Here is a 20,829-nt window from a genome sequence, read left to right as displayed (position 1 = left end):
TATCGGATTAAATATCTAAGTAACCGAGCGCTGCGTGTACGATGTACGAGTTATTATTAGCGTCGGTATCTCGTAAAGACTCATCAAGGCAATTAGCCGAACGTTATTTTACTTTTGACCAGAAGAAATATTTACGAGTTGGAGGTTGGCGACGTGATTAAGAGTTAGCCAACTATCGAATGTCATTGGTTTATTCCAACTATCCACAAAATAGTGATTTGACTTCGGAAGACTACGCGAAGCGGCAGAGACGCGAGAGAAACTGTGAAAGTATCTTTATGCAACGATATCAAAGTGTATTATAGCCAAATAGGACTTCAAAATTTTAAGTCGTCGAGAAAGATCCATAGTAGACCAATGACGAATCTATCTTTGATGGAACGATCGTATACAGAATATACGATCGAAGTAATTAACATCGTACACGGTAATCGTGACTCATAACGAACAAACGGAAGTAATATCGAGTAATGCATTATCCGATCAAACAATCGATGTGAGTGCAGGGGTAAATAGAAAACAGGGTGTATCGGTAATAGAACGTTATCAGGACAAACATGGTTTACAATTATGCGAAGTGTCCGACATAGTAGCGTGTTTACGCCAGCAAAGCCACAATTTTCCTTGTATAAGCAGTTCGGACGGTGTTCAGCTTGCACTCTCCTTTCCAACAGGGGTTGGAACTCGAGAAGGAGGGTGCTTTCGGGTGGAAGCTCTCAATATGTCCGACCTAATCCTCTCCCAGAGGACCCGGCGTCCCCTCTCACGCGCTTTACTTTGCAATACGTACAGACATTTCGAGCCCAGCTGCGCCACGGGATTTAGGAACTGAGCGATTAATAAATGCTTCGTACGACGAGAGCCAGGCACCAGGACTCTCCGACAGCCACTCGACGAGGCTGCCCGTGATTTACCGTTTGGACTCGTGTGTCTGCATTCAAGCTACCGCGTCTGGATTTCCGGCGATTTCGCGGCATCATTTTGATTTAGTGTCCTTCTCGTGGCATTTGAAATATCGCCAGGTATCTGTCTTTCGCTCTTCCGTCGCGTTATGCTTATACCAATTTGCCGAATTAAAGTTACGACTGAGAGTGCGAATGAATTTTCGTCGCTAGCTCTGTCTCTATATCAACGAGCTTCTTTTTATATCGAAACACGCTTACGTCGATTGATCGACGTTACTGCGCGTTCTTGCTTATTCCCTTAATAGTCGTAGTAATCGTAATACGATGTTCTATTCGGTATAATGGCTATTATTCGGTTTGCGTTCCATCCTTTTACGTAAGCGATTTTTCAAGCCAGTACCCTATCTCACGTTCTCTTTCCGATTCGACAGCTTTCAGCCAAAAATAGAGTCATAATTTAGCTTCCAGAGACTTGTTCGAAGGTCGTGAGTTTTATACGATTCAAAAAATAAAAGAAGCGACTTTAAGACACGAGATACAATAGTTCCATCGATGGTTGCGTTAAAGGGAAAATTCCAAATTGGTTATGCGTGTTAAGACACGATACATTCAATAGACGGACGAACCCGTGCAGGTGACAGGAGAACGATTAATCATCGATAACTATCGCCCGTTTAATACTCCCTCATAAAATGCTAGATCGAGGAAATTATTGATTTGTCATATTTCCTGTCAGTAATGTCGTTAACGGGACCATTCTAATCCGTTGACGTCACATGATCAAACGCGAACGAGAGTTATTGAAAATGCTTTCCCGCCTGGCACATCATACTTGTTGAAAGGAAAAAAAGAAAAAAGAAAAAAATAAAGAAAAAAACAACCGTTTTCGTTTCGATCGATGGCCGGTTATAAAATAAGAAATAACATTGATCGTGAAAATTCTCGAGAAGACGCAACCAATCAACGTATTTACGTTATAGTCGATTTCGACGTTTTATCAGGAAAAATGGATTAGAAAACTCGCAACAAAGCATCACGAAGATTTTCAGTAATCATTTATTTCAAGTAGGCGAAGTGGCGATAGAGAAGGATCGCGAAGCTCTGATCAAACGATATCGGAGAGAAGCATCTCCGTCAAACGGAATTATTGTTAATAAACAATGAAATAGTCGAGGCCAAAGGAGGAAGAAGGAAATATGTAATCCCGTTGTTTGCGTCTTCCGACGATGACAGCTACTTGGAAATGATATAATACCGGTGGACGGTCGAGAGGTGAGATATGAATAGCAGGTTGGTGAAGGTTGCCAACAAAACGGAAGGGGAATTGAAAATACAAGCACGCAATGTTATTACAAGTTAATACACGGAATTGTTCTGTTGCGCGAATATTCGTTTAACGTTTACGATATAGCGTGCTACAATAAGCGGATACGCGGATACAGAGGAGTTCACCTCCCCGTTTTCAAAGGTAGCTCCGTAGCATTATTGGCTTTAGCGTTGGTAGTACCTCATCGTAGAACCCTCCCGCGCTCCGGGTGTAGAGAAGCACCCTTGGACCCGCTTCAAATAGTATTTCGTTCCATTATTCATAAACATTTTATAATCTTCTTAGCGCGGTGAATTATTGCTGCTCGTACAATTGAAATAATGCGAGCTGTGGAGGTCCGCGTTAAGGGGACGGCCCGGTTGGGACCTGTGCACATCGAAAAACGAAGTCGAAAGGAATTGAAAAGAGACGAAACGAAAGGAAGAAAGAGGGATCGAGAGAAGACGGAACAAGGCGAGGAAAGGTTGGCACGGAAACGAGAAAATAGAACGAGTTCGCTCGCTGAAGTGGTGTTGAAATGTTTCGAAGCGAGGGAAAAATAATTGGACGAAGAGTCTGTCGTTACTATGGCGGCATTGGTGGAATGCGGACCGCCTGAACGATGACGAAGACAATCGTCGTGTCTTTCCATAAAGTCGTCGAACCGAATTCCCTTCTTAAACTCCTCGTTACCGAGAAGTCTTTTGCTACCTTTCGAACTACCAATCTAGGTAGTATCATCCGATAAGGGAAGTTATTTGAAAACAAAGAAAGGACTGCCAATAACTTTCGAGGAGACTGTAATTCTCGGCTGATGTTGTCTAACAAAATCTAGGAAACGGAAGGATACTTGCCGCGCTTAAGCGCTTATAATTCCTAATTTTACATTCTCTCGTAGATATTTTCTTGCTTCCCTTTCGATGACTATTTTCTTACGAATAATTATCGACGAATACACTCCGCAGAGAAATAAAACTTTGGTCGAATGTAGTTGAAACAAAGCTCGCTTACGATTAGGATACTATACGTCATCTCTACCGGTTGTTGCGGTAGACCTAAAGCGATATACAGATGAAGTCCTAGAGGAGAGATCTTCCTGATCTCTCTATTACGTAACGGATTAGCTAGTTATGAAACTCGAGCGAACCCAAGCGACCGGTGATGAAGCGTGTTCGGAAAGTTTCCGTCAGGACGGAACCAGGACGAGGGATGTAATGGTAGAGTTGCAGGGAATAAGCGATCGGTACCTTTCGCTCTAGAAACCGTATCCAGCCCATCGAAACTTGGCTACAGACGTTTAAGGATGTTAGCAATTAAATTCATTAACGCAACTTTATTCCCAACTGTTAAATATATCAGGCGTCCGAGAAGATTCTTTTCTTATTTTAGACGCACGAAATTGTATCTTGGCGATGTTTACGCTTGGGCTTTAATCGATCAAATATCGATAAATTATCAAACAGTTGGCACGAGGGGCAGAGAGAAATGAATTTTTCCAGAATTCTCCAACGCTTAATTACTCCGATTGAAAAGAATGTATCGATCGATGTCTATCGCGCCGTTTCATTAATCCATGAAACCAATTTCGCTGTGAAGTTTTATTCACGGATCGAGTCTCCTTTTCTAACATCCTTTTATCGCGAAATAAACGTCGACATTGAAATTACTAGCAATCCTTGTAAGCGACCGGCGAAATGTTCCAGGCTACCGATCAATCCGAAGAAACGCAATGATGTTTTGCGTTCGTGTAATTTTAATTAAAGAGCTTGAAAAGCGGAAGCAACGTCGTTCCGTTTTTCGATAAAGACCCCAAAAGACTCGAAGGTAACGGTACGCAGACTACGATACTACGGGTCTAAGGAACGAAAGGTGGAGAGGGAGGCAGAGACAAAGACGGAGACAGAGAAAACTGACGAAGGCGGGGTGAGAGAGAGAGAGAGAGAGAGAGAGACGGGAGAACAGGAGATTCGGTCTTCGTAAAGCAAAGGAGCGCAGCGTGTCATGGAACGTCGCAAGGGTCTTTCCTCAAGTACCGCGCCTTTATCTCTTCTACCGAGGATCCCGTCGCATTTCAAATTTTCGGTTCCTTCCAAAGACGATCGGTGCTACGTTACGTCATCGACTGCGAATCAAAATCTTATTAACTGTTGAAAGTAAGATTTACTTTCAACCTGGAATTTAATTACACTCGCACCTGTTTGCCCGGTTGTCCGCTTAACCCTCCCCGTCCTTTACGTCTTCTTGTAACTCGTACTTACTTGGTTCCGTCCCGTCGTCTCCTGTTCCCTTTCTTACTTCTTCTTTTCTTATATCTCCTCCTCGCTATTTATATCCTGGCTTTAATCGTTTTGCTCGATTGCTTCTCCTTTGCTGTTAAACCTTCTAGAAACTCGACCGACATCCCATTTCTCATGGCCTTCATTTTTATACGAAAATATTTAAATTTCACTGGCTCGTCCAGCGGAAATTATTGCCTTTCCTGCACCATCCGAGCTTCCTCCGATTTCTCTTTCCTTTCCTTTGCAGTTCATCATTTCAGAGGCAATCTTTACCGATCCGTGAATCTCGCTCTTTCCATCTCGCAACTGCAGTAGGTATAAACATCGCAGTAGCAGCAAATCTTCAAATACCATCGTGCTCGAATCACCCTTTTTTCTCTGTCCTGCATCGATATCAAAATTGCACGAGTGAGATACCCCTTCGAGGCAATTGCTTCCTTTCGGATAACTGTTTATTCGTTGCACTGTCCCCTCGCCACGAACCTTTCGAACTTGGCTTATCTTTACCATCAATTTTATTCTTTTCTACCTATGCATCTTCTTTTCAGTGCTAGGTACGGTTGCCTGGAAATACTGCGAGATACAAGGTCCGCGGCTCATCACAGCCGTATAACGAAATTCATTTCACCGTGCGTAATGAAAAGATGAAACGATAAGATTACAAAGAAGTCTCTTGCTTTCTTTTATTCTTTGATCAAGACTCTGTCTACTTTTAAATACCGATTGTAAAAGTCTTCTCATTGGTTTACGCGCAGGCTGAGTACAAAAGCGATACGGTACAAATTTTTAAGTACGCGTTTAAATTCACAATTTAAAGAAAAAATATCTTGCAGGTTTAGAATGCGGTGTACGGAATATTTATAACATCGTCATACTGTTATCTTAGTTTCTTATTTTTCTCATTTCTAATATATCTACTATCTTTGTATTCGATAGGCTTAAAACGTCTTCGCTTAACAACAGAGTTATTCTCTGTTACTCGGTTCGAGAAAAGTAATTGCGAACGATCGGAGCGCGAAGAATTCAGGACAAACTTCTACTTGCCGTAATCAAATATTCGAATGTAAAATTTTCAGTAGAATTGAAAGTCGAATCAAAAACACTCGGTCTCCTCTGGGCACGGAACCGTGTGAAAACTCAAAGATAAATGATACTCTTTTTACTCACCTCTGCTACTGCCGTCGGGTCCTCGGAGGATGGTACACTCCTCTATTGTGCCAAAGGCAGTGAACAACTGTCTGACATCGTCTTCTGTTTGTTGCTTGCTGAGCATTCCCACGAACAGCTTTCTGTCTGCGGGTCGGCCGCGTGTCGAAATAGAGAGAACAGAGAAAAAATACAAAGAAATACGTTAGTGTGTGCTTTAGGATCGAGGTCGATTTCGCTTATAGCGCTTTTTAGGCATTAAAAAGAGATTTTGCGGCTAACACCGAAAACGACAAAGTTACACGGTTACACCAGCATCCACCATCCTAAGGGGAAGGAGATAAGGGTTATATAGATACACATATACATGTCTATACATATGTATATCTATATATATTTATATGTATACAGATATATACATATACGATCTGTGTTATATGAAAATTTACGCGATAGCCTGTAAACGGCCGAAAATTTCGTTACATTTAGGAATGTATATGTATACACATATGCGTTCACTATACGGGTATACGTAACGGATATAAAATGACAAATATAATAAAATATTGTTCGTAATACTGACATTGGTATGTAGCACGACGTACACGTGTGAACAGAGACGAATAATGTATTTCAACGGGAATTAGAAGGTAAAAAATAACGACATTGAAGGAAATTAAAATTAATTCAACCAATTTCAATCCTACGTCCTACACCACAAGCCGAAGAAACAGATGTAGAAAAAACGGGATTCGCGTAAAAACCAGATGGGGCGTACAAGCAACTCAACTACGAGCGGAACTTCTAGGCGGTGGTTTGGTACTTTCCAAATTAACATTCATCTTCCGAGCTCTTTAGAGAAGTATTATTCACGAATACGTTTCAGCGTAGATACACTGTTTACGCTTAGATTTGCGAGCAGTTTGTATCTCGGTAATAGCAATCTTAATCGCTATACGCAATCGTATCGCACAATTTAATAAATACCACCAACCAGTGTGTTCCGCGTGGTGCTGAGGTTAACATATCGCTTATAAAGGGTCACACGCCACTTATTTATTATTCTTTTATCAATCTGCAGCTATTTCTAACTTGTACGCAAGACCTATAATCCCGGTGATATTTGTTATTTCGTTGGAGCACATTTGGGCCTGATTATGTCTCCGTTTGTTTACTTTTTCTTTTACTGCGTAAACTAGCTGCAAAAATATGTAGGAAGTAATTGTACGATTGGTCGCTAAACTTTTGATAGCTGTATCTATTTACTCGAAAAATCTAAAAAGAACCTATGTAGAAGGAACGTTTCTTTCCAAGTTATAGCTGTCTCTAATTTGTCACGTAGACTCGACCGATTGCGAGGAAAGATTAAACTTATTGAAAATATTATTGTTGTTTTCTTTTAATCATTGTAAATTTACGCGATAACGATCGTTGAATGTACTGAAAGTTTAATACTACTAATCGATTGCTAGCAATTTTTACGTAAAATGCATGACTCACATTTATAATGCTATTACTTGCAAGAACGATAATTGCGCGCATTTAGTAGATAGAAAAGATTATAACACATTATCCGAACAATGGAGATCGAATATCACTTTGTAAAATTTATATCGCAAAAAAGGAAAATTTAATTAATTTAATCGTTTTCTTAAATAGACATGTATATGGTAATTACACTACTGACAAATGAGAAAAATATATCTTATAAAATTACCAAATACAAAGGTCCTTTTTAGTTACAAAGCTAGGGAAACAATTTGCTTTCGTATGTATGTATATTACCATTCCATACCAAAGTTTAGCGATTCATTTGACGTAATTCCGTGCAAATACGACTTATGACCGTCTGAATTCGGTAAGTCTGGTTTTGCAAATTTTTGCAAATTTTTGAAAATTTTCATCTTTTTCTTTTTCTTTTTTTTTTTTCCTGCCTCGCCCGTCAATATAGACCAATCAATTGAACAGTCGATAGTGATATAAAAATGTTCTTTCTTAGAAATATCTGCACTGAATGTGTATCCTGTGTGTACGTGTACCCCTGTATAATAATGATAATAAGTAATCGTAGGTGTGCAAAATCGACTGGGACTACGTGACAAAAGACGTGGCAAATAGGAAATTGATGAAGATTTTTTTGGGAACACGGTAGGAGGATCGGAAGGGAGGAAGGAGGTAAAAAAGTTTTCATATAGAATCATATCTAAGTAATACAATAAGAGAAACGTAGCTGACATCATAATCAGAAAATATTTACAAAGGTGATAAAAAACACATCGACAACGAACGAGACAACACATCCAACGAGCGAGCCACTATTTTATGGTCATAGCTGTAAAGAGCGGTATAGAGTGTATATATATACGTTGTCTATATATATATACGCTTAAGGTAGTTGCCCATACGAACGGATAAGGTGAAATTGGATTTGGAATTAATTAAGGAGCCTGGATTTTACGAGGTACACGACATACTCGGCCTTCGGAATAAAAAAAGAGGTTCTCTGTATGATACGGTCGGTAGACGCTCTAAGATCGCACTAGACATCGTTCATTTTTTCAAACTAATTTTCTTTCTTCCCTTAATAAGCGGAATGACTGGCCAGATTAATTTACGGGATATTCAAGGATTCTAAGAGCATCCACGCGGATACCGCGATAACGAGGTTTGAACAGTGTGATAACGCCTGTGCGCAATAACTAGAACAAAAACACGAACGACAAGTTTACGGCTACTAAATAAAGGTTCACGCATGTGAAAGGGCACGCACATCATTTATAATACCTTATAGTGTATCACGTTGTATATCCGTGTTTTTGGATGAAATGGATTAGGAAGAACGGAACGGCAGTTCGAAACGGAGAATGGTCTTCGGCGGAAGACACGTCCATCGATCGAATTACGCGAAAATCGAATGGTAGGAATATCTTTTTTTTTTTTTCTAAAAGATCTGCGCTATTTAAAATGCACGCGAGGAGCAGAAAATTTTATCGTAAAAACGAAAAATGGAAAAAACGATTGGCAACAAATGTGAGATACGTCCATGAATCATGACCGGTGCTTTTAAAGCCAATTTGTCAATTTTTATCGAAAGGAAAATTTGTAATTTTGAGAAAAATTCGACCAGACGGAAAATATATTTTTCCTGCGGAAATATTCGGAATTTTGATAGATATATGCCGGTTGTGCGTCGGGTTAAGAAATTGGAGAGTAGCGTAGAAGAAGAAGGGACGGGAAGTTCGTAAAGGAATGCCGGGATTTGTGGGTCAAACACTAGCGAGCAGCAAAATGAACTTTGCGGCGAGCTGTGCTGGCTGAATCAGCGGTGATGGCGTGATGAGAGAGGAAAATTCGTTTTCTTTTCTTTCTTTTTTCTCTTAGAGAAGTTCTCCTTCTGCCGATTTGCGGAGAAGAAGAATAGAGGTACTGGAAGGAAGCTAGCTATCTCCTGGAAGTCGAAGTTACCTTCAGCGGCCGCCACCGGTGCCTCCTACTTCCAGAAGATGGCACTGGTGCTCCCGTCGTCCATCATGCACTCTGCAATACAGAACAGAAACAAAGAAATGCCATTGGGCCCAAAAGTACACCATTCGTTGTCATCGTTGCCTATATGTATCCTTGCAACACTATTCGACACGCCCTCTCTGTTGATGCTCGATCGAGTGTGTTCTCTTTAGCCTGATTGTACGATCTGGCATATTTCGTTTATCCCGATCGTTCCTATGGAAAGTCGTATCACATCCTAACGATCCACAGAAAATTTATACTATAAATATCGTCCGCAATATCAGATTAGATATTATCGCTAAATGAAAGAAACAGATGATTAATTCATTATGCTAATTTAACAGATATTACGTATTAACATTTTACGACGTTGGAAGAATGTTACGTGGTAGATTCAGCACTGAAATCATACGAGAAACGTTAAAATCTACTTGAATATAACAATACGTTTGACATGGATTCAAAGATTACGAATTGTTGCATGATACGAAAAGAAATACATAAGTCGTTTGAAAAGTTCTTGAAACCGTGAATTCGTTGTTTCACGTGCAAACGTTTTCATTATACGCCAAGAGGACAAATTTTCAAATAACTCACGCACGTATTATCAGTCGTATACCTTACGTATAAGCTGAAATTTCCGAAAATCAGGCTTCTGTTCGTACATTTAAGAATGCACCTTCCAATTACGGAACAATATTCGCATTAACCGGAAATTCGAAAGTCGGAAATACAGTTGGGAGGGAGAATTTCAGTCGGGCGTAACTGTTTTATCGCAAAATTTTACATTCCTTGGATAACGTGGCAGCGGATCGTGCTTTCGATTCACCGCGTTTCCCGCGTGAATGAACTTAATGACGCGTTCTCGCGAGGTTATGGAGATGCAAAATTGGCGAACCAAGTTAAAGGTCGTCGTCGCGGCTGCTAGACGCGAGCTCATTCCAGCTGCTGGCTCGACTCGCGCCTTCCAGCCAGGCTCCAGGGCACATTTAAGGATTTGTCTCGGGAAATTAGATTCTCGCCTGACTTGCAGCCTCGTTGCATCCCTGTTCTCCACGGATTCTTACCCCTTCGTCCACCCTGCCCATTCTCGCCTACCCTCCTTCACTTTCTCACACTTCCTCCCGCCATTCCTTGACAGGGAATTCTCGTTCCTTTAGCCCCGAGTACTTTTCATCGAGCGTTTGTTCCCATTGTCGTGCCAGGACACCGTGGGGACCGAGAATTGGACCTTTGTCGCTCAAGCTAAGTGTTAACGTGCCCTTCGCGTTCCCTTTTCTCGGCTAAGACCTTCAAGAAATCGAGGAAGGAATTAACCCTCGGGAAATTATCTTCTCGCCGGACTCGGAGAACAAAACGAACATACTGTTTGACACCGTGCTTCCTTTTATCGCACCAGCTCGCTAACACAATGAACTTTTCTTTCAATTTTTTTTTCTTTTTTTTTTTTCTTAATCTGCTGCTATTATCGCGTTGATTCGATTAAGCGGCAAAGAAAATGATATTGGGAAACGTGGAAAAATTGAAGGTAAATCGTGTTCTCGTCACCTCGGTGAATTTAGTAGAAAAATGGTCGAAGCATATTATATGTGTTAATTAACATTTTGTTCGATAGCGTCCTTAAAAGGACAACGTTGATTCGAGCCATGTTTAAAGATTACATGTTATATTTCATCGCGTAAAATTCCCCAAGCATTTGTGCGTATTCCTTCGTTATTTTTGTTCAGCAGGAGAAAGAACGCTCACTGACACCTTCCTTTTATGATAATATCCAACGAAGCTTACGGCGCAATTTTTATTTCTATTCGATCGGTTCTCCGATATTTCAAAACTTCTGTTTTTCTAAAGGTCCTCGAGAATTATGCATGGAACGATCTGAACAAACTTCAAAACGAGAGTTGTGCAATTTTCATTCAAGCGTTTCTAATGCTTGTATCAATATGCTTATTTTTAATGCTAATTCCGAAACCTTTAATTACACGGCTTTCGCTTACAGTTCGTGCGTGAGATTATACGTAGCAATCCCAAGAATATGGTAGTGTCTAAAAACGCAAGATCTTGATTCTATCGAAGGTACAATAGCCAATAATAATTACATATAGTATAATCAGATATACCACAGACCAGTACGGAATTTTTAGAAACATAGTCGCGATTAACAAAGAAACTTCTGATCATGCAAAAATTCTGTAAAAAGTTAGATAGTGAGACGTTCATCCGAATTTAGGGTTACCGGTTGTTAATTTGATTCGGTATAAATTTGTCCGTTCTTAACGAGCTTCCGGTTGTTAAGTACGCTACAATTACCGACCCATACGTAACTTTATCCTACGCCGTAGCTATTTACGACACATCGTTTCCCTGGACTGCGAAGAAGCACGTCGTCCTCTCATAATCCGTAAGGATTTCTTGCAACGGCTTCGGACCGAGGCGCTTGCGTCACGTCGGCTAACTCAAAGTTGCCAGCAATGAAGGCAGCTTTCGAGAGTCCCGATATCCTAGGATACGTTTATCTGCTCGAACATAGTAGGGCGAGTGATGGCGGTGGAAGCAAGGTGGATCGCCGAGGGATCGAAACTTATCTACTTGCTCAACTAGCTGCTCTAGTACACCAGCTACCCTTATCCACTCGCAGGAACTTCGGCTACCCTTGGGTTCGTGCACAACTTCCGTGCGAGATACGCATTTCTCAAATCTGTTTTCGTCGTTGTACACTTAATTCCGGCTGCTTTTGCGAGACGATCGATCATACTTAGGTTTCTTACTGTTCGAATCATCTTTACGAGCAGTTGCTTCGTTCGTTCGCCGCTCTGCGCCAGCGAAATATAAATAAAAGTACCGAAAAAGATACCGACGTCGAAGGTTCGTTGATTAAAGTCGATTCGTTCAAGCCCCGGAGTGCGAAATAACACACTACACATCTTTGATAAGAAAATGTTTCAAAGTAGAATTCACCTACTAGGTTGTAATATATGAAATGTCCGCTTCGACGCTACTTACGCTTAGGTCGTATCAAGAAATATAACGTTCGACTGCAGGATGCTTCGTATAAAATTGAACGTCGATTTTGTCTTCTTGCCTCGCGTATCATTTCTTTGAAGTAGCGTTAGAAATTCCTCATATTCGCTTCGCAGAGGTGAATGGGGTGTCTTTTCAAAGACAATCCCACGACTGCGATGACACGTAAGAATAGCACAACATACAGCGGGTCGAAGATATAGATACGCCACGACAAAAGGATACCGGCGCGGCGTCGCTAGATGACGTGGCGGGAGGATCGAAGACGGATCGTCGTCGTTGACGAAATTCAATAACACAGTGATTGAAGTCTGCGACTACGCAGATGCGTGATGTACGTTGGGGTATACCGGTTGCAGTAAGACGGTAGAAGCAGAAGCAGTGACAGCGTTAAGCTCTGGATCACTCCTCCTGCATCCGCGTCAAGCTGGGGCTTTGTGGGGCCACATCGAGGCAGGCGACCGGAGATTACAATGGCATCTACGCCAGATTAGCATATGAATTACGCCCCCCCCCCTCATCTACTACCTCCCCCTTTTCGTGCACGCCACTCTCTAACCCGCTTTCCTCCTTCTTCGGTATCTCTCCTTGAATACTACATCCTTTCGTCTACCTCTTTCTCCGTCTTCTCATATACTTTGCTCCACCCTTTCCCCTAGGTTGCTCGTGATCTCCTTCCGCCCTTTGCGCGATTTACTTCTCGTGCGCGTTTCTATTCAGACCCGTTTGAGCGAACGATTTCGAGGGCCAGCATCAACTTCACCGAATTGCTCGGTACAACGTTCTTTGGGTTCATGTTTCCGTGAATTTTGGGAACCGATATTTGGACGGCTTATTCGCAATATTCCATTATGCGTGCAAATATCTTCGCCGGATTTCGTCGCATTTCACGGCGTTTGAACGGCAACAATAAGGATATGGGTAAAAATACAGTAAAAATAGAGCTTTTTTTTGCAACGTCTTACGCTATCGTTTAAATCTTATTCAACTGTTTGACATCTTTCTTTAAATATTATATTTAGAAAATGTACAAGTCGTCAGTTGTTGAATTCGTTATCCGACAAAACCAAATAATAAAATCCACGTGAGAAAGTACAAATATATAATTTAAATAGGCGAAGTTAATATTGACAGAAGATGGTATGATGTTCATGGAAATTGTTTCATAAGCATCAATTATTTAATTCTCATAAAAGGAGAGACACGCACACCTGCATAATATATTTGATTAAATTTTACGCTTATCCGAGTATTCATGATTATAAATAGGTACTAACGTTATGCAAACTGGAATTATAAAATTATAGAGTTGTAATGAAAACTTGCACAGAACATCCTATATGTACATATTTCGTTCAGATAAAGTCGCGACGATTATTTGTACGATCGTATTTTCATAGTAGAAGGTTCGTACGGCAAAACGATGAAACTTGTTTTCAAAATATTACCATTGCAAATCTTGAAACATCAATTCCTCGTCGTTAGCGGACCAAGTGAATATCATACTCTAAAATTTAGTTCTTAGAATTGTTTAAATTTAGTAAGAATTTAGAATTTAGAATTTAGAATAATAGTAGAAACGAGAAAGTACTTTTTTGACGTGGAGAACAAAAACTAGTGTACCGTTAGAATGGCGTACATCGATATAGCGAGTAAATGGATTGGATGACTTGAAAAATATATTATAGTTAGATACATGGGGATATGTAACTTTTAACACGAAGTTACATGGCGCTACAACGGATCAAGGCGATAAACGCGGACGTATGCAGCAAGCAACGATGGTAAATTTCCTATGATTTATAAGGTCTAACTTGTGGCGTGACGGAGAAAAATTAGACGAGGACGCATAGCGAAAAAACAAACGTGCCATTAAGGAAAATGCACCAATGAATATCAGAGTCACTTGTTTCACTGTATTTGTGTTTTATCTTTATGTCTGCCGTTACAACCAGCCTGTGTAAACTCGATAAGCTGGCAATTGTTATCTTATTTTTTAATAAGTTAGGTTCGATAATCCACCATCCGTGTACCGATGAATATATGTACATAAAGTTTAGCTCGCGTGGAAACGTAAAAGATTGAAACGATCGCGAATATATGCACGTATATATCGATGCCATTTGCAATGCCTCGAAATTAATGAATAGTACGTAACTCCAGTACGATGCGCATACTATATGGAAACGAATTTTTATCAGGACATGCCTTTTTGTGTTTGCTCGATTGAAAGTTACGTATGGGTTGTTAACGTATATTACTGCATGTTATAGCGAATGCTTTTCAATTCAATAAAAGTATTTCATTGCTCGCTATTAAACCGGTTATTTTTTATTGCAGCTTTTGATCGATAACGTGGCTTTTGTTATATATTTTGAGCTACCATAAGCGAAAGAGTTGTAGCTTTCGGTAGTAACCTATACAATAACCGTCGTACCCATCGGTAGAGCTTTAACGGCTTTCAAGAAATGTAGGAAATATCAAAGTAGAATTACGAAGCTAAGTTTCTAAAATTATCAGTCCTACGTATATATCGCGTCGTTAAAAGATAATCGTTGAAAATTTAGAAAATTTTCATTCTAGCACTGGATGCTAATAAAAATCTTGAAACATTAGTACCGTATGAAAGTATATGCTAAAAAATATCGTAAGTTAATCATTCGGCTAGGTTAAAATTTCAAATATCTCTAAAACTATCGTCTTTATACTTAAATTCGATCTTATTAGTGAAATCTGAGAGCCAGATATACTGGTTCGATTGCCTGTTCTCACCTCCGCGGTTTTCACTGTCCGCCGGCTTGACTTGAATAGGACGGTTCATCTGCAACAGAAAGAAAAATAATCGGTTAGAATTATGTAACGTGTAACGAATGTGCTCGGGCAATTAATTTACAGCAGAAGAGAGGATTCCTTATTTGCGCATGAATGGAGATTCGGCTATATGTATGTCTAGGTCTCGTCACGTTCGGTCTTGTTTAAACAGCATCCCTGTCGTTGACAGGTGTGATTCCGAGAAAATAAAGGTAGCGAATGGAAAATGATGACAAGGAACAAAGAGAAGGCGAAAACGTGAGAGAGAGGGAAAGAAGTGGAGTTAGAACGAGATAAAGAAATAGATGCCGGGAAAGGAGATCCTCTCTCATCCTTTCTCTCGCCGTTTTGGTTTGCGAAAGTGCGGAACTCCGACACTCGTCCTTCCGTCCTCACGAAATCTTTTGGACCACTGCGAATGGGTCGAGATCCCAGAGAACAAATAACATTGTTTATTTGTCGGACGGGTCGCGCGACCACAGAGCGCTCTAGTTCATTCCTAGGGGATGACAATGCATGATTCATGACGCGGGGGACACGGGACTGTACTCCGATTCCTTCTCCCATGCAACGACCCTAACTTTCTCTCTTTCCCTCTCTTCCTCCTCCCTCTTCTCTTTCTATTTTCGGTTGGCTGTTTTGGTCTCAGGATCCTCCTTTTTGTCACTTTGAAACCTTCCGTGGTCCTTCCAGGGGTGTGTTACCCTGAAACTGTTCACGAGAATTTTGTTTTTCCGCCTCTTTACACTTTTCTTCGGGAATGCAGACGTCAGATTTGAATTAGATTATTCGACGTTTAAACGATTAGGTGCTCGATTCTATGTACTTTCGTTGATTCTTTTAGTCCTAGTTACGAGTTGATAAAAATGTGTGTGAACTCTTTATTGAGAAACTTCGATATATGGTTCGATAAAAGAGGGATATGTATCTTTCGAAGCTAGCGGCATGAAAAGCAACATGCCATGCAACTGTGGACTATAAATTTCATCGCAAGCTCGAGAATCTGTTTCTTAACGTGGGCATAATATGACCGAGCATCGCGACCATCTGTCTTCTGACTCGATGTTTTTTTTCATTATGCACCATCTCCAGCAAGAATAGCGGGGAGAGAACCCACTGGGGTAGAAATATACGTGGCAACCCCGAAACTTTTTCCCCAAGCTGTATGCATGTCAGATACCACGAGGGGTTGCTTCGCAGGGGTCAGTGCCACGACCACGTGGATCTCGTTCAAACGCTATACCCGCCAAGCGCAACGAAGATTTCCGGGTTCAAAGTCCGTTACGTAGTACGTTGTTCCTCGGTCTTTCAATTAAATTCTATTTTATTAGCGTGTATCCTCGCATCAACCTTTCTAATATTATCGAACCATACACGTAGAGAGGAAATGTTTTCCTTTTAATTAAAGAAACTGTAGGTTAAAAATAAAAGTAGATACGACGGTAGGACCATATTCCTGCCTTATGCGTAACACTTTAAGTACTTTTAGATCGAAACAACGATTTATGGCATAATTATCTTCGAGTTACTTATTTTGTTTTACTCGGATTACCTCCCATGACGATATATCGGTGTATTATGCATAAATGTACCATCTAATTCGTTCCTTCTAAGCGTAACGAAGCATTTAAGCAAGGTTTAACATACATTGGACGTCTGACAATCTGATTTTCACTAATGGGGAATAAATTGCTCCCATCGCACAAGCTCGTAACTCTGATCACCGTCGAGGGATCGATTAAATTGTAATGTAACTACATAGCATGAGATACGTCTCAAGAGAAGGTAGTCATCATTGCTTATTGTTTAATACCCCGTGGAAATTATTACACACTGTGTCCGTTTCTAGTTTGGTTGGTGGGCGAGGGCACGAAACGTGGTCTCGGCAGGTAAAGTTTAAATAAACAGGAAAATCCGTGAAAGTGAGAAAGGAAGGTACGGAAAGGAACAGAAACAGGAAGACGCGTAGTTTCACGGATAATGAGGGAGAACAATGAGTAAGGAGGCGAGGACGAAGGTCTGCAGGTCACTTTAAACACTGTCCTGTAGTCAGGAAATTAAACTTTGAGTCCAGCACTGGCTATTAGGCGTTTGTTGTTGTCTCGTTGTCAGGGGAACCCTGTGTCCGTATAGATACTAGAACTGAGATACGACGTTTTGCCCCTTTCCCGGCTCTCCAGGGAAGTTTAACGCTGTATGCATCGTGTAAATGTCACTTACGACCCAAGGGATCTGTACCAGTCAATAACGATCACCAAGCGAGACTTCTACGGTCCGTATTGTGGTATGGACGTGGCGATTAATGTAGACGAGTATTAACTAGTGCTCGTTAACGGTGGCTTCATGGCCAAATAGTCACCACACCCTCTCCCGTAGTTGATTAGCGTACAAAATGGATGTCAGTCGATAATTTCGTCGAGTTCACTGACTTTGAGGATATCTATACGGTTAGGAGTGTGATAAATCGTTCCTTGCTGTTATATTTTTAAAGGTCAGCGTCGCGATTCACCCTCACAAAGTTCGCGTAGCTTTATAGTAATATATGTTTCGTCGTCGTTTTATCAATTTTATCACGGTTTTACGTAGTCAACGTTGTACACTGGGATATAATCACTGGAAACGCTGTATCTCGATAATCGATCGATTAGCGCGGAGCCATACCCTGGTGATCATGTAATAACGTTCATTCACATCGTTAACTGATTTTATTTATTCGGTTGATTATGAGCGGTAAAGCGTTAAAGAAAATGTATCTGTCACTCGAAGCGCAAAAGGTTGTTCACGAGATGCATACGGAATTACCAAGAATTCGACTAAGTTTAAAGCTTAAAAACATGGTCGTTCACGAAAAACTACGATCGCGAGGAATATTTTTAGGGCTCCGGTTTTTTCAGGAAAGATATTATAATGCGACGACGACAAACTTCTTCTTCATCGACGTGCCGTCAGTTTTCCTGGGTTCATGATACGTAGACGCAATAGAAAGTTGCGAAATACTGCGAGCAAATGGAAAGATAACGACTCATGAAATTTATATGGTACCTAAAAATACTTTCCAAGGTTGAGAATGCAGCCCCGCTAAAACAGGGGAGTAACACGGACCACACCTTTATTTAACGATTTTGTTGCGATCACGTGCCGACTCTTCGACAATTCGTGTCATCGTCGGCCATGTGCACTTAGAAAATCGATTCCCTTGAGAGGCACCACTCAAGATGGATGGTAATAAGTAAATGTGTTTGCTCAGCCCAGAGCGCGCATCACGAGCAATTAATTAAGCTCGATTATCTACGTACACTGTGGGAAGCGCGTCTTGCTTCTACCGGATAGATGCTGAGTAATAGCCATATGCTTTAGGAAATATATCGCGTAATCGTATCTATTTAATTCCATTTCGTAGAATAACGCATAAGAACGAAACGATGATCGTTTCGTAGAAGTTGTCGACGATAATAAAATTGGTATACAGTACGATCAATCGTGTACATCGTCGTATTTTGCCTCTCTTCCAGCGTCGCGAGACAAAACTTTGATGACACGCATTAAATTAACCATATCTATATTCCTCTCTCTCTCTCTCTCTCTCGTTCGCCCCTCTCGATCCTTCGTCTCGAATAACCCAATTCTTTTCTCTTATGGGAAGTACGATTCCTAGAAAGCCACGCAAAATCCAGATAGAGGATAGGTGGAGGCTGATAACTGCCGAATTGAATGGTGAATGCCGCTTCGGAAATTGAATAAGCTATCGTGTCTGAGCCGAGCCGTCGAGCGAAGCCCGGTATTTGACCTGGCTGCGTGCAATCAATGTACTGATTGGAGATAAGGGCTCACTCTGTAGCCCCTGGCATCCTCTCCAGCATGATTTATATACGTACGGTCTTCGCCGGCGATGTATTCATTACTTGATTACCCTTCGGCAAGTTAATGCCGTCGTGACCGTGTAACAAGCCAGATATCAGGATACCTTACAGTCTGCTCACCCCAATTTATGATTGATGTATTCTTCTTTCCATTGTGAGCTCTCCACGTATAATTACATCCTGTAGTACTCCGATTTTGTTCATTTTTTCTTTCTTCCTTCATCGAGCTTATTTTACGTTCAATCGCTAATTCATCAGCCCTCCCTGGAGGAATAGGTACGCTTGAATTTAAAATAAGGAAAACCGAAACAAGACAAAATAGGAAGAGAACATAGTATACGTATAAATAATAATATTCTAGTATTAGTATTAGTGCTTAGTATATATTTCTTCTTTTTCCTTTATAAAATAAATAATATCCGAAGTTGAAAAAAGTATCGAGGCACGAACCATAAGAAAATGAGTACGAGTCAAAGTTGGGAGTATGATCTGGAAGAGGCGGTATGATAAAACCTGTTTATCGGCACTCTTAAGTTGAGAAATCAGCGGGCGCGGCAGCAGAGGCATCGCTGGGTTCGAGTTAACTTCAATAATTTGCCGCACGCGTATCCAACCGGAAACCGTGCTCCGCGAAATCTGTACCCGCGCCTGTACCGCTAATACAGCTAATTTGTCGACTGCTCCAAAAGCAAATGCTCTTCTCTGTTCACGTCGGATGCCACAGAGGAGCGTAGCGGTTCGAATTACCTTCTAGCATATTACGTCTAAACGGATTCTAGCCGAGCTAATTGGTGAATTAATTGAAATTCCAAAACGAATCGAATCATTTAAGCTATCGAATTTCGACGAGCGCACGCTACGATTTTGTTCTCTTTTTAAAGAACCAATCGTTGCTATTTCTGCACGCGATCAATAATGGAACGTATCTATGAGAACGATCATGAAAATCATCGCCCGTGTGAAAGAGAGAGAGAGAGAGAGAGAGAGAACTCTCCTATTGTTTCAACGGTGACAGTATTGCGTACAATTGCCAAATGAATTTGCCCGTCATATCGCACGGTTAGCGAGTTATCAGCGTCACTTTTTTTTTGATGCTGACAAACAATGTGACTTCGGCCCAGTGATAACTCATATTGAAACCTGGGTTACGACGCAACGTGGTATGAATAAACACGCACCTGCGTCCAAAGCGCGTTCGAACATTGCCTGGCTGTCTACCTGTACGCTAGCTTGCTTGCGTGTTTTCATCGTGATTATAAATAGGATTCACGTTTTATTGTCAAGCGCGAAGTACGCCACGATTGAACGTAACGTTGTGTAACGAACGCTAGCTATACGCGAGCATAGCTGAGGGCGTCGGAAAATATATGGTCAAAAAAATGCACGCGTTAGCCTGATTTAACGTTACCGACGGTAACACGGTTTATCGAGGAAATTATTTTTTCATCCAGCCCATCGTTTGTGTCGTTCTTCGTTTAAAGGAATTCTAATTTTAACTTCGATCTAGTTTCTTCCTGTTCGTATATTTTCGAATCGTTCAAAGTGCAAATGTTCGCTCGCGCGATAATACTTCCAATGCACGACGCAATTTTAAAATTATAATGTGTATTTCGCCACATCGGTATTTCTGTAATTAATAAGAATGCGATAATTGCCGGATAGAATTTCTCTGTTTCATTATTACGTCAATATTAAGCGCTCTGTTTAATTATTCCTTGTTGTTCTTTTTTTATATTCGTAACGATGAAATTTATAATTGACATAAACAATATTTCATATCTGTAGCGTTGGCAGCTTCGTAATTGCAGGTGGCATTATACCTGCGCGAAAAGTCGGTCAGTGATACAAGTAAAAAATTAAAACGTCGGCTAATCGTTCAACCGTTTCCTAGATACACGAACCAACCAAACTATATGTTATCGCGTCTTCCCATCTTAGCCAAAAAGTGTGGGCACTTATGCTTTACGAAGGATAAAGTCTTTGTGTACATATTTCTT

The 20,829-nt window shown here is 40.8% G+C and overlaps 1 protein-coding gene across 21 annotated transcripts in view; it reads right to left on the bottom strand.

Moving 5' to 3' along the window:
• Positions 1 to 20,829, bottom strand: part of LOC117230806 (CUGBP Elav-like family member 4) — a 535,916-nt gene that overhangs the window by 50,418 nt on the left and 464,669 nt on the right. For 13 of the 21 annotated variants that reach the window (XM_033488620.1, XM_033488622.1, XM_033488618.1 and 10 more), the window contains 2 exons: positions 14,934 to 14,982; positions 5,658 to 5,783 (listed from right to left, as the gene is read on the bottom strand). In XM_033488620.1, the coding sequence (XP_033344511.1) occupies positions 5,658 to 5,783; positions 14,934 to 14,982 (175 nt within the window). Of the gene's footprint in view, positions 1 to 5,657; positions 5,784 to 8,420; positions 8,563 to 9,101; positions 9,174 to 14,933; positions 14,983 to 20,829 lie in introns of those variants that run through there. The other 8 variants (XM_033488625.1, XM_033488627.1, XM_033488629.1 and 5 more) reach the window with 3 other exon arrangements.

This window comes from Bombus vosnesenskii, unplaced genomic scaffold (assembly GCF_011952255.1).
Source record: "Bombus vosnesenskii isolate JDL3184/JDL3185 unplaced genomic scaffold, Bvos_JDL3184-5_v1.1 scf7180000013267, whole genome shotgun sequence".
NCBI classification, from domain to species: domain Eukaryota; kingdom Metazoa; phylum Arthropoda; class Insecta; order Hymenoptera; family Apidae; genus Bombus; species Bombus vosnesenskii.
Note: the sequence above shows the minus strand (reverse complement) of the source record. Positions and strands in the feature narration are given on the sequence as shown.